Below are 14,987 nucleotides of genomic sequence, written 5' to 3' on the forward strand. Positions count from 1 at the left end.
CATCACCATAGCAAACAACAAGTAGTTAGGCGCTGATCCCTGATGTGATCCCACTACCACCTTGACCTCCTGTTACCCCTTAACCTCACCAGTGTGTTAGAGAGCTCACACATGTCCTGCACTACTCTAACATACTTCTCTGCCACTCCAGACTTCACACTTTACTGGTTTCTCTCTCAGTCCACTGCCATATGCTTGTCAAAGATCTACAAAGACACAATGCAGCTCCCATTGACCTATTTGGTACTACTCTATAAACATATGCAAAAAGAATACTGCATCTGTAGTACTCACCTCTAACAAACTAGTCCTGCTACAACATGGCTTTCTCCAGTTCAATTCTTAACAAACTGACAAAAAGATTTTACCTATAACTCTGGCCCAAATTAAGGGCAAATGTGCAATTACAATTGCTTTTTCTTTTCTTTTCTATGTCCAGAATTGAAAGACCTGTTCTGTAAATGTTTCCAAAATTTTTATTTTGATCATGTTAGTTGTTGTTGAGAATTTTTCAAATGTTGTTCTCATTTTGTGCTTGATGTCTGGAGGATCTCCCATCCAAACAAACTTCCTCTTACACTCTGTTTTGACACTAACCCACTTATCAACCCAATTTAAATGCATATTTTTTGCAGCACTCCAACGGTCCTTGGTGAACTTAGTCACAATTGTTATTTGAATGACCATTAATCAGATCCAGAAAATGTGTTGGAGCTAGCTGTATGCAAATATAATAACATAGTGATAGTCTTGAAAAATCATAGAATGGTAAAACCAAACATTATCTGTTTGCTGGGTGTTTATGAAAGAGCTGTATCCTAAAAAGACAAAGAACGTGTGGATGGGAAAGGCAGCCTGAGAATCCGGTCCACAATACAGAACTAACATACTGTCAATGTGAATCTTTTAATCATATTAACACATTGTCTCAATTTATACAAAATGCTTTTCAGCAGATGATATTTAAATCAGATTTATCATTCAACATAGATTCCATAGAATTTGTCTTGTGTGAATCTTTAATTTCTTCTTAGCACATTTGTCTGGTCTGATATTGCTCCTACCTGTGACAAGCATAGGGACATGGGCTCCAGCTGAACCTGGCCTTCAATGCGGGGGCTGTTCCGGGACCTCAGAGGCTCCTTGGATGTGTTTCTTCTGAGCAGGACGGAGGCACACACTGGTTCAAAGATATACTGATGTGCCCTCATTTCCATACACTCAGTCATTGCATCCTGCACATTCACAAAAAAAACAGTAACATTACATAGAATCTTGTCTTTTGTATAGTACAACATCAATAATCAACTGAATCAGAATACAAATCACATTAACACAAGAAAAATACTGCTCAAAGTCAAAACTGATTAAAGTGAACAGGATTTTGAGAAATATCAGGGTACTGTTGGGGCCTTGCTAGCCATAACAAGTCTACAGCCAGACAGTTAACACAAGTACTTACTTGAAATGGCAGGTGCTTATGCATATTCAAAAAAAAAAACATTTTGATTCTACTTTTTAGCTACTGAAACCCCCCCCCCCACAAAAATTGGCTCAGCATTATGATAGTATCACAAACATAATCCAAGCCAAATGTCTGAAGAAAACCCCACAAAGAGAAATAGAATTTTCTTTTACAATGTTTTATTTTACTTTTGTTATATTCTAATTATATCTGACTTGCTAACCTGGATCTCATTGACAGGGAGTTTTCCCAGCATTTTACATTCTGTATCCCAGTAGACACAGAAATCATCTATTTCCAGCTGCTTCTCTCTGATGAGTTTCCGGACCTAAAATTAATTGAAAGAAAAAAAAACTACCATTAGGGGTATTTATGCAACAGTGGTTACATAGCATAATTATACAAGGATGAGGAAATACACATTTAAAAGTATGGTGAAAAATAGAAAAGCATTTTAGATGTTTCAATGACCTGTACTAAAGTTTAAAAATTTTATTTTGAAAGATTTAGATAATGTTTCTTCAGTAATCTTAGAGGAGAAGACAAACCCAGGGTGCGGCTCTCTTGTAGGTATTTTCAAAGAACAAGGGGGTCTGTCCAAAATCCTCTCAGCTCATAGAAAGGTCTTGAGATCTTTCTATTTATTTTCAGACATGAGTACCCATGTTACAGCACTGGCAACTAAAATCCCAAATCTGATTCATTTGCAAAAAAAATATCTTATTTCAATTTTTGAGCATCTGCAGTATAGCCTCTTCATCTTTGTAAATGTGTATAAATGCACTCACTACCAATGTGTTGGATACCGCAGTTTTGACAAAATTGCTTGCATTGCCTGCCAGCCAACATGTTTTCAGTGAATAGATTAAGGACAATCTGCAAGTTAAAACTGGATTCATACATTAATTTAAGAAATTTGTAGAAAAGAGCAAACAGGTCCCTTTTTTAAGCCAATCATAATTACAGCATGGATTACAGAAATGTATGAACACACAATGCCTCAGGGGGGGCATGGGATATATTTCCTCTAAAATTTGAATGCAAATATACATTTTTTTCGTGAGTATATTGCACAAAATGGGAATTTACATAATAAACATGGAATTGTTCTTATTGCTCCCCCAGCCAGAGGGCATACCGGATATTTTCATTTGGGGATTGTAAGGTTATTCCTACAATTCCTGTTCTGTCTGAACATGTTAATCTAAATTTAAAAAAAATCAGAGCAGTTTGAATGTAGGATAAATTCAGCCAATTTGAGACTTTAACTATAGACATTAAAAAAATACAACAGGTCTTGTGAAAAGACTCCTCACCGGATCTCTGGAGGGGTTCTGAGCTGAAACATTGTTGATGCACATCCCAAAGGAAAATGGTTTCTCCGGGTTGGAGAAGTCATCTTCAAATCTCAGGTGCACATCTTGGATGTTCAGCTATATGCACATTAGGGACAATAGAGTTTAGTCACTATGAGCAGGCTATTCAGGGTACAATAATTTCAACAAGAATAAAGAAAGAGGTTGCACTTATTTTGTCATATTCAGGTCAACGGATTGCACAACATTAGCAATATTTGTCCTCTGTATTCAACCCATCATGGATGAGCCATATGTAATGGGCTAAGCAGTGCCTATGGAGAAGTCAGTGGTTCAGTATCTTAATAAACATTTCAGTTGGAGGGAGTTCTGCAACTGAACCAGGAACCTTCTGTTCCTGGACGACTGCTCCTGCCACCTGACCAAAGCTGCCTATAGCAATTCCATCAAAACTCCCTTGTTTAACGCATTGGCAGCACCAAGTTCAGCTGAGCTGCAGAAAAGTAAAAAAGCTGTCCCCATAGACAAAGTGAGAGATGCCAAGACTTGGGTTTGGTGAACACAGAAAGAAAGTTGAACAAATGAAACAAAAATGGAACTTGAAATCCTTTTTTTTTAAATAGGTGTAAAACCTTTATGACAACTCTGAAAAGTAGCTGATGTTTTATTCATCACTTCCTTTTATCCTTTTTTTAACAATGTTCCTGCTTGAATGGCTGACATTTAATTATTAAGGACTGAATTGTCTGAAAATATAATAAAATATCTTGTGTTCTCACCTAGCCTGTGTTAAAATGCCTGTTTTCAAATTTTAAAAAGTCATATTACATGTAGAAATCAAATGCAGCCTCAGGGCGGCACTGGCCCGTGTCTCTCCGAGCCTGCCTTGGGGGGGCACGGAGCAGTGTCTCCCTGTGCCGGTCCCAAGCCCGGATAAATGCAGAGGGTTGCGTCAGGAAGGGCATCCGGCGTAAAACTTTTCCCAATCCAAACATGCGAGTCAACCAAAACTATACCATACCGGATCGGTCGCGGACCGGGTTAACAACGACCGCCATTGGTACTGATGACCTACAGGGTACTAATGGAAATTGGGCTACTGTGGATCGAAGAACAAGAACAAGAGGAGGAGTGCGTGTTCGGAAGCAGAGAGAGAAGAGGAAAGGAAAGAGCCTGGGACTGAGAGTAGGGACTTTGAATATTGGGACGATGACAGGAAAAGGTAGAGAGTTGGTCGACATGATGCAGAGAAGGAAGGTGGATATACTTTGTGTCCAGGAGACCAAGTGGAGAGGTAGTAAGGCTAGAAGCTTAGGAGCAGGCTTTAAGTTGTACTATTATGGTACTGACAAGAAGAGAAATGGAGTAGGAGTTATCTTGAAGGAGGAGTTAGTTAGGAACATCCTAGAGGTGAAAAGAATGTCAGGTAGACTTATGAGTCTGAAACTGGAAATTGAAGGTGTGATGCTCAATGTTGTTAGTGGCTATGCCCCGCAGGTGGGATGTGAATCTGAAGAGAAGGAGAAGTTCTGGAATGAGTTAGATGAAGTGATGCAGAATTTTCCCAGAAATTAGAGTGGTAATTGGTGCAGACTTCAATGGACATGTTGGTGAAGGCAATAGAGGGGATGAAGAAGTGATGGGCAGATTTGGTATCCAGGATAGGAATGCAGAGGGACAGATGATGGTAGATTTTGCAAAAAGGATTGAAATGGCTGTAGTGAACACCTTTTTCCAGAAAAAACAGGAACATAAGGTAACTTATAATAGCGGAGGTAGGAGCACACAGGTAGACTACATCTTGTATAGACGAGGTAACCTGAAAGAGATCAGTGACTGCAAAGTAGTTGGAGGTGAGAGTGTAGCCAGATAGCATAGGATGGTGGTGTGTAGGATGACTGGTGACAAGGAAGATGAAGAGGACAAAGGCAGAGCAGGGAGGAGTGTTGCATGGTTTACAGGGAGGACTTGAGAAAGGGTCTGGGTGGTCAGGGTGAGCTTCCAGATGATTGGACAACTACAGCTAGTGTTATCAGGGAGACAGGTAGAAGAGTACTTGGTGTGTAATCTGGAAGGAAAGTACATAAGGAGACTTGGTGGTGGAATGAGGAAGTGCAGGAGTATATACAGAGAAAGCGGTTAGCAAAGAAGAAGTGGGACACTGAGAGGACTGAAGAGAACAGACAGAAGTTCGGGGAGATGCGGCGAAAGGTAAAGATAGAGGTAGCAAAGGCAAAACAAAGGGCGCACAATGACTTGTATGCTCGGTTGGATAGTAAGGAGGGTGAGAATGATCTATACAGGTTGGCGAAACAGAGAGATAAAGATGGAAAGGATGTACAACAGGTCCGGGTGATTAAGGATAGAGAGGGTGATGTACTGAAAGATGCTAGAAGAGTGATGGGAAGATGGAAAGAGTACTTTGAAGCGCTGATGAATTTGGAAAATGAAAGAGAGGCAACGGTAGAAGAGGGGACTATTGTAGACCACAAAGTAGCACAAATTAGTAAAAGTGAAGTGAGGAGGGCATTGAAGAGGATGAAGAGTGGAAAAGCAGTTGGTCCTGATGATATACCTGTGGAGGTGTGGAAGTGTCTAGGAGAGGCAGCAGTAGATTTTCTGACTAGATTATTCGACAGGATCTTAGAGAGTGAGAAGATGCCGGAGGAATGGAGACAAAGTGTGATGGTGCCTATTTTTAAGAATAAAGGGGATGTGCAGAATTGCGGCAACTATAGGGGGATAAAGTTGATGAGCCATACAATGAAGTTATGTGAAGGAGTAGTGGAAACTAGACTGAGAGCAGAAGTCATCATTTGTGAACAGCAGTATGGGTTCATGCCTAGGAAGAGTATGAATGCTAATAGAAAAGTACAGGGAAGGTCAGAAGGAGTTGCATTGTGTTTTGTAGACCTAGAAAAAGCATATGACAGGGTGCCAAGAGAGGAGCTCTGGTATTGTATGAGGAAATCTGGAGTGACAGAGAAGTATGTTAGACTGGTGCAGGACATGTATGCTAGCTGTGAGACATTGGTATGGTGTGCTGTAGGGGTAACAGAGAAGCTCAAGGTGGAGGTGGGACTCCATCAGGGATCAGCTCTGAGCCCCTTCTTGTTCGCAATGGTGATGGATAGGCTGACAGATGAGGTTAGACAGGAATCCCCATGGACCATGATGTTTGCGGATGACATTGTGATCTGTTGTGAGAGCAGAAAACAGGTAGAGGAAAATCTAGAGAGGTGGAGGTATGCTCTGGAAAGGAGAGGAATGAAAGTTAGTTGCAGCAAGACAGAATATATGTGTGTGAATGAGAGGAACTCGGTTGGAACGGGGAGGCTAAAGGGAGTGGGGATCAAGAAGCTGGAGGATTTCAGGTACTTAGGGTCAACAGTCCAGAGCAACGGAGAGTGCGTAAAAGAGGTGAAGAGACGGGTCCAAGCAGGTTGGAATGGGTGGAGAAAAGTGTCAGGGGTGCTATGTGATAGAAGACTATTGGCCAGAATGAAAGGAAAGGTGTACAAGACAGTGGTGAGACCAGCAATGATGTATGGACTAGAAACTGTTACAATGACCAAAAGACAGCAGGCAGAACTAGAGGTTGCAGAGATGAAGATGCTGAGGTTCTCTTTGGGAGTGACCAGGATAGACAGGATAAAGAATGAGTCTATAAGAGGTACAGCACATGTTAGATGTTTTGGAGAGGTCAGAGAAGCCAGACTGAGATGGTTCGGTCATGTACAGAGGAGGGATACAGAATATATTGGTAGACGGGTGCTGGAGCTGCCAGGCAAGACGTCTCGAGGAAGACCAAAGAGAAGATTTATGGACGTAGTGAGAGAGGATATGAAGGTAGTTGGTGTGAGAGAGGAGGATATGGAGAATAGGGTTAGATGGAGAAAGTTGATTCATTCTGGCAACCCCTGAAGGGAAAAGCCGAAATAAGAAGTTCTCTGGTGGAAACATCTGCATTCCCAGTGCAACAATTCCTTGGAACTTCAGTGATTATTATAACAAAAATTGTGCACACATGGGGTATGATTTGATGTCAACATTGTCATTGATTATTTAACATATGAAATATACTGTACTGACCACATATCACAATGAGTGGTTGGCACTCTCACTACTGTAGTTGATAGTGTGCTGTGAAATTACTAACTGGCAGCACAACTTCAATATATATCAATATAATATATCATAATATATACATAATAATACATAATTTATCAATAGTTTTGATATATTTCACCTACAGTAATAATTACAATTCAGCCTTACATTTCTGTTCACTGATTTATACCAGATGAAATCCAAATGAGTGCATACACCACTCATGAGTCAGTGAGGCGTGTAATTAATATTAATTAATGGCGCTATCATCAAATATTTGTCAACGAATAAGTTCTGAAAGGGAAGCTACGCAAATGAATGTTGAAGAAACCCTTACATAATTGAACATTTTATTATCATTATATCGAAACATGTTAACACTTATAATTTTGTGATAAGGTATGCAGTATAGTAAGAACTTTGTGTTATAAAGTTGGCTACATTACCTCAATGTTTTCCACAATCCTTGTAACCACAGAGGCAGTGACTGAGTACCAATAAGATTCTCCTTTCTGCTCACATTCACTCTGTAGGGCAAACAATACACACAGATATTGTCACACACTGCCATTATAACTTGTAGGCGGAAACCCTATACTGATGGTGCAAACTGAGGGTGTATAAAACACCCTCTTGAGGTACCAATCACTATTTTAAAATTGTCTGTACGGCTGTGAAATGTAACGTGACAGCAATTAACATTGGTAAAATGTCTACTTTTTGCTGTCTTGGACAGAATCCTACCTTGAATTTGTCTTCAAGAGCCTTTAGCAGGCTTTTTTTGCGTTGTCTTTCCTCCTCTTTCTCTTTCTCCCCATCATATTCCTGCAGTGGGGCAGGCCCAATTATGAGGTTAAGCTGGGACATGGAGATGACCCATGGCTCACTGTGAGGGCGGTAGAAAGGGATCTGCAGCGTGATCTTTCCAATGAATCCTGATGACCAACAACATGATACAGGTTAAGGTAAATATAGAGCATGCTGATAAAATACTGGTCAATTTTTTTCAGCCTAACAATCAGGACACATTACTTTTAATTCTGTTGAACACATACTCTGAGCCCTGAATTTTGTTCAAAGTGCAAAGTTCCCATTTTTGTAAACATTACATGAAAAAAGGTCTGTCTACAAACTGTGTGCAAAGGTTATTCTATATTAAAATGGAGAGAAACATTAACTAACACTATTACAGTATTAACATTCATTTAATAACTATTTTAATAAACTTTTTTTGTCCTATGTATTCTATTTTCTGTAATCTTTATGCAGATCACAGTTACATTCAAGTGGAAGATCAAAAAGTATAGTTATGATGTTTATACAGGGCTCTGAATGAGTGAGGCTCTCAGTTACCGAAGATGTTTCTTGCTGAGTTTTAGGAAAATCCTTGCCATTACTCTGGAATATTTTTGCAGAACATCAGCTGATTTTCCAAATTATTTATAGTTAAAAAACTTTGGGGTCTGCAATCGACTAGCAACCAATGTAAGGTGTACCCAACCCCTTGCCCAATGACAGCTGGGATAGGCTCCAAGTACCCCAGCCACTCTGGGTGCAGGAAAAGCAGTATAGATAATGGAAGGAAATTCTGGGAGAACACCAATTACTGATGAACTTATGCCGTCCAACAATCCTATACCGCTTACTGGGTTGTGGGGGCAGCAGCCAAAGCAGAGAGGCCCAGACTTCCCTATCCCCAGCCACTAGGTCCAGCTCTTCCAGGGGGATCCCAAGGTGGTCCTAGGCCAGACTAGAGACAGTCTCTCCAGGGTGCCCTGGGTCATTCTCAGGGCCCACTCCCACTTCGAAATACCCAGAACACCTCACCAGGGAGGTGACAAAGAGACATCTAAACCAGATGCCAAAGCCACCTCATCCTCTCAATATAGATGAGCAGCAGCTTTACACTTGGCCCCTCCCGGATAGCGAACTCCTTACCCTATCCCTAAGGAAGACTCCGGACCACCTGCGGAGAAAACTCATTTCTGTCGCTCGGATTTGTGATATTGTTCTTTTGGTGATAAACCCACAGCTCATGGCCATAGCTCATGGCCATAGCAGAGGGTAAAAACAGAAATGGAAAAGTAAATTGAGAGCTTGACCTTTTTGGCTCAGCTCCTTTACCACGACAGACCAGTGCAGAGACTGCATCACTGATGACACCACACCGATGCACCTGTCAATCTCCTACTCCGACCTTACCTCACTCTTAAACAAAACCCAAGGATATTTGAACTCCTCCACTTGAGATAGGACATCACCCCTGTGGGTGCACTCCACCTGTTTTTGGCTAAGAACCACAGCCTTGGACATAGAGGTGCTGATCCTCATTCTGTCAGCTTTAAATTTGGCTGCAAACCGTTCCAGCAAGAGGCAGAGCTCACGGGCCGATGAAGCACAAAGGACCAAGATATCTGAGAAAACCAGAGATCCAATCCAGTGGCCACCAAACTGGATCCCCTAAACACCCTGGCTGCACGTAGAAGCTCTGTCCATAAAGGTAATGAACAGAAATTGGTGACACAGGAAATTAATCCAACTTACAACTGGCATGGGGACCAAGCTCCGACTTCGGTCTCTCAGGGACCGAACAGCCTGTATTACAGGATTGAATAGACCATATTCCCGGAGCACCCCTCATAGGACACAGTCAAATGCATTCTTCAGGTCCAAAACATGTAGACTGATTGGGCAAAACTCCACAACCAGGACTAACACCACAGTGCTCCTCCTGGATCTCCGATTCAGCAACCCAGCAGACCCTTCTCTCCACCACGGACAACTTGAACTTACCAGGGAGGCAAAGGACTGTGATCTTCCTATAGTTGGAGCGCACCCTCCAATCCCCAGTTTTAGAGAGGGGGATCACCACTGCAGACTGCCAATCCAGCAGCACTGCCCCCACTGTCCAAACAATGTTGGGACCACTGTTGCTACTTACCTTCCATCTGTGGCCTCGAAAAACGGAAGCATGTAACATGGACAATTGGACTAAATGTCCCCCTCCTTCCCTGGGACATAGTTGAAGCTCTCCTGGAGGTGGGACTTGAAACTCCTCCTGACAAGGAACTCTTCCAGGCATTCCTAACAAACCCTCACGATACGTTTGAGTCTGCCAGGTCTTACCAGCATTCTCCCCATCATTGGAGCCAGCTCACCACCAACTAGTGATCAGTTGACAGCTCTGCCCCTCTCTCCACCCAAATATCCAGAACATACAGCTACAAGTCCAATGACACGACCAGGAGATCGATCATTGAACTATGGCCTAAGGCAGGCATGCGCAAACTACGGGTTGACAGCTCTGCCCCTCTCACCACCCAAAAATCCAGAACATACAGCTACAAGTCCAATGACACGACCAGGAGATCGATCGTTGAACTATGGCTTAAGGCAGGCATGCGCAAACTACGGCCCACAGGACTTATTCGGCCTGTTTGGTTTTTTAATCCGGCCCGCCGAACTTGAAATTTGAAGCCCTAAGACAGACAGGGTCAGTTCTGGGAACTCTCCCATGGCAAACAAGGCAACTTGTCCACTGGGAAGAGAAAAAAAGACAACCTGACAACTAGTGGAACTGAAAGTGAATCTTTTAAGACCGCACTGATTGCCTGCCATGGGCGGGAGCTGCGTGTCTAGGTGGACCAAATCAGCTGACAAGATGGGGCCACAGGAAAAAAAAAGCACCCGGAACCGTGACAACCAAGGCAAGCTTTAAATCAGCCATTAGCCATGTTTAAAAACCTTCAGCGGACAGCACATAAAATGGTGACGTTGTCTGGCTTGATCTACAAATGTGAGCAGACATTCAGGGGCATGGACGCCAGCGAAGCCCGTCACAGATCCAAGTTAACTCACCAACAAATCTTTCATGTGATGGCTTTTACATTCTCTTCTATTCTATATGTAATTTCTATTAGTTCACACAAACATTCAATGCCAAGAGCACACCTTTATACCTGAACATGGTGTTCATTATGATCAACATATGTTTTCAAATAATTTTGAAGTAAATTTTCAAGGAAAGAAACTATTGGCAATAAATAAATAAAGAACGACTTGAAACAAAACCTGAGATTTTGCCACAACTGTGAATCTCCATGACAAACATAACATTCAAGGAATCCAAACTACAGTATAAGTTAGACATTAAATAGTTCTGAATCACCATCAGTCTTTTTGGTAAAAGGATTTTGTGTAGCTCTGTTTCACTAGAGTGTGCAGCTCACCTGCTTTGACCTCAAAAGGCAGGTCAAACTCTCTGAGGGCATCTTTTCTCAGAGGGAGGTTCTCGAGCTCAACAGCACCTAAAGAACAAGGAGCAAAAAAATAATTCTCACTAAATCGGGGCTAATTCATTTCTTCATCATACAATTCTGAAAAGTGTATGTGTGGGGGATGGGTGCACAAGTATGTGTAACTACCTTTTAAGAGAGCAATCGACAGTTGATCAGTGTTCAGGTTGCTGACATATTTTCCCAGGTATGTGTTCAGAACCCATGCAACCAGACCCTCCAGCATCCTGGTAGCTGAGCAAACTGTTTGTGTGTGTGTGTGTGTGTGTGTGTGTGTGTGTGTGTGTGTGTGTGTGTGTGTGTGTGTGTGTGTGTGTGTGTGTGTGTGTATGTGTATGTGTGTGTGTGTCCTTGGGGGTGATATGGTGGATAATCTGGATAGAAGAAATGATAACATGTTACATGGCTCAGTTAAGAGCAGCCAAAACAGACATTTACAGGGCTATCAGAGAACAGGGACACTTAAATATTGTTGATCGTACACTCCAGCTCCTTAGGTGAGATGTGGACTGTTTTCCAGAAAGTCTCTTGAGAAATTTGTGGATGAAATCTTCCTCAGGTCATTAGTAGAATTGTGACAGAATATTCATTATTTTCTAATACCATTTATCAGGGAGGGATGCTGGAGCTAATCCCAGCTGTATTTTGCATGAAGGCATGGATTAAACTAGAGTGGTAACCTGTAAATCACAGGGACACATACATGTACAGAGAAATCCAACTATGCATTCTCTTATTCACAGCAGTGGACAAAACTGAGTGGATGAGTTTGAATGTGTGTGTGTGGGGGCGGGGGGCAAGGTGGCACAGTGGTTAGCACTTCAGCCTCACAGCTCACAGCATGAAGGACCCTGGTTGAAGAATGAAGGGACCGTTTTGTGTGGAGTTTCCATGTTCTTCCTGTGTCTGTGTGTCCCACAGTCCAAAGACATGCAGGTTAATTGGAAAAAAAATTGGGGAAATTGCCCCGAATGAATGAGTGAATGATTGTTTGTCTATATATTTGTCCCTATGTCCCTATGATTGACTGGCGACCAGTCCAGGGTGTACCCCGCCCCTCGCCCAATGACAGCTGGAATAGGCTCCAGCATCCCCCGCGACCCTGAGTGTAGGATAAGCAGCAGAAGATGGATGGATATATGAGTGTAACCATCCTTTAATGAAAAATTCAAACATGACAGCAAGGTTAAATTAATTTTATGTGTTTCTTATTCATTCCCCCCCAAAAAATTTCATTGCCATTACCATTGTTTTTAGCAGATTATTAGCACTATGATCTGACAATCGGATTGTACAACGGATGGAGATGATGCATCCTCACTCAAGAACAACGCATGTCTGAATTAGTCTTCATTTAATTTATTTCCAAATGTATAAGCAATCTGGTGGGCATTTCTAGCTTTTTGTCCAGTCTAAACAAAGGCAGTGTTCTTTCATGGGGCATCTTAATCACCTTCTTCCCAGAATGAAACCCTATGTGAACATATGAAGGCAGAACGGTTATAAACAATACAGGCATTTTCAAGGTATAAAGTTGATAGGGACTGTCTGTAAGTGACAAGTATAAAACTTGGTTTAGGAGACTTTGAATTCTCATCGCGATATATTGCAGCCTACCCAATAAATTGAAGTAGCCTGGTTTATGCAAGATATACATTGTTGGAACTAAGAAAAAACACTGACGTCAAGATCAGTGACATACTTGGCATATTTCTGACTCCACCTATTAATAGGTGATATTATTATATGTTTTTTGTGGAGGAAAATGGGATGTGACAGTGAAGGGAACAAAACATGAATAGCCGAACAATAACAAAAGGCATACTGCTTTCTTAGGTTTTTACTTCATCTGTATTTAGGGCCATCAGGGTCCAGAGGCCAACTTCAAAGTACAAACACAGTTGAGACAAGGAGACCTGAACAGGTCTCCCATCACTTCTCAAACTCAAAATATTTGATTGGATTTGTGAAAGATTTAGGATTATAACAGTATTTACATTATAAGGCTGGACGCAGAACAGTGCAATTGCATTTTATCTCATTACGGCCACAAGGTCTCCCTTTGCACGTCCAAGGGGGTCTGGCAGATTAAATCTCAATGTATTTTGATTGTTTATGTATTCCATTCCTTCATGTGGTCAAGAGCCATCTGATTTCATTCAGACTGTCGAAACACATTTTAACACCAATTATAAATGGAGTCTCAATTTATATGTAATCAAAATCCAACAAATAATACTAACATGCTGAACAATATCCGACTATTATTTAGTCTTTTAAGGTGGACTTCAAACTTGCAACCCAAAGTACCTATAATTTCAATCAAAAGCACAAGAAAACATGAATTACAATATGCATATCTAGTTCATGCAGCACATCAGCGTTAAACCGTTTTGGATTTACAGTCAAGGGTCCAACTGCATCAGACCTCTGAATAGGATTATTGAAAAAATTAGGTTCCTGGAGGTTAGAAACCTACTTTGAATACGACGGAAAATATCAACCTAGAGTGAACTTTTCTTTGACTCCGCGGCCAGACAGATGACCTGAATGACACCTCAAATTAGTTATTAACAGAGGTAATGGCTTATCGAGGCCGGCTTTACTTGGCCGTCTATCGGTATGAGAACATCAAATATTCTCGATTGAAATGAGCCTTTAGAAGACTAGAACAAAAGTGACCAAGTCGTGAATTTTAAGAAAAGCTACAATACCCGCGTTAATGGCTTACCGCTAAAATCAGATAAAGCTCTTCATGGCTAGGCTAACCATGATTATCTCTTCAATGTCTTACGAAAGATCTTGACACTCAGCTAATGCCCAAAAGCGCCGGGTAGTGCTTCTGGGACACACACTGTCCCAACGTGTTCCCATAATAAATATAAGCACACAAACGGAAAGCGGTAACGACATAAAGTTAAGGGAAAAGCTCCTACCGTTAAAAGACAACTGAGACAAAATCGGCTTGGCTGCGGTGACGGACAGTGCAAGGTTGTGATCCCAAAGCTAACCACTTAGCAAGCGACCTCAATAGTGATTGCCTCAGAAAGCTAGCAGTCGGCGTGGAGAAAACGAACACGAGCTGCACCGTCTTCGCTTTATGAGAAAACGCATCTTCTTGTGGTGGAATCCGTTCCTGTAAGTAACTGTTAGTGATCGTGTGGCCCTACATCGCTTATAGAAGTCACTTCCTATCAACGCCGAACTTACTAAACACTTCCTGTCACGTGAAGACAACAAACAATTTATCCTATGACGCGATATTTGACGCCACTATCTTTGGCTGATAATAAGTGATCTAGAAAATGATCAGTTAATGGCTTTTCACGCATCATAAAATAAAATAAAAAATTTCATCATAAAATTTTAACTTTTTTTTCAATAAGCATTAAAATGTGTGACATGTTTTATGACACAAACGACGTGGAGCTATATTTAACTACTTCATTATACACTGTGGCGAGTCACGAATGTTGGGATTTATGTGATGCTTGTTTTCTGTGTGACTTTGGGGTTGCTGGGACTTTTGTGGGGGTGGTTTGGGGTACAATGAATTATTGGGGTTTTTACCTGGTATTGTGTGGGAACAGTTAGTTATATTGCAAGCTTGTGTGGTGTGGCTGTGGCCAACAACAGCTATTGCTTATTGAACAGACATTTTATCGTCACCCAGATGTTTCCCTGACTAAAACGCTGCAACTAGGGTCAGAAGTACACTTACTGTTCAGTCAGTTCGTCTGGTGGAAGAAAAGCTATCCTCGCTGGCATAGTGTTCTGACGGTGTGATGGATCGTGCGGTGC

At 41.6% G+C, this 14,987-nt stretch overlaps 1 protein-coding gene across 2 annotated transcripts in view; it reads right to left on the reverse strand.

Moving 5' to 3' along the window:
* vps13d (vacuolar protein sorting 13 homolog D) overlaps window positions 1-14,355 on the reverse strand; it is a 106,118-nt gene extending 91,763 nt beyond the window's left edge. For both annotated transcript variants that reach the window (XM_086142117.1, XM_086142116.1), the window contains exons 1-8: window positions 14,123-14,355; window positions 11,316-11,560; window positions 11,121-11,198; window positions 7,636-7,826; window positions 7,338-7,418; window positions 2,782-2,898; window positions 1,689-1,793; window positions 1,065-1,235 (exon numbers count right to left, since the gene is read on the reverse strand). In XM_086142117.1, coding sequence (XP_085998243.1) covers window positions 1,065-1,235; window positions 1,689-1,793; window positions 2,782-2,898; window positions 7,338-7,418; window positions 7,636-7,826; window positions 11,121-11,198; window positions 11,316-11,412 — 840 coding nt within the window. In that variant the 5' untranslated portion in view covers window positions 11,413-11,560; window positions 14,123-14,355. The remainder of the gene's footprint in view (window positions 1-1,064; window positions 1,236-1,688; window positions 1,794-2,781; window positions 2,899-7,337; window positions 7,419-7,635; window positions 7,827-11,120; window positions 11,199-11,315; window positions 11,561-14,122) is intronic.
* Between the last annotated feature and the right edge of the window lie 632 nt (window positions 14,356-14,987).

This window comes from Fistularia commersonii, chromosome 34 (assembly GCF_037954325.1).
Source record: "Fistularia commersonii isolate RoL2024-O1a breed Wild chromosome 34, RoL_Fcom_v1.0, whole genome shotgun sequence".
In the NCBI taxonomy this organism is placed as follows: domain Eukaryota; kingdom Metazoa; phylum Chordata; class Actinopteri; order Syngnathiformes; family Fistulariidae; genus Fistularia; species Fistularia commersonii.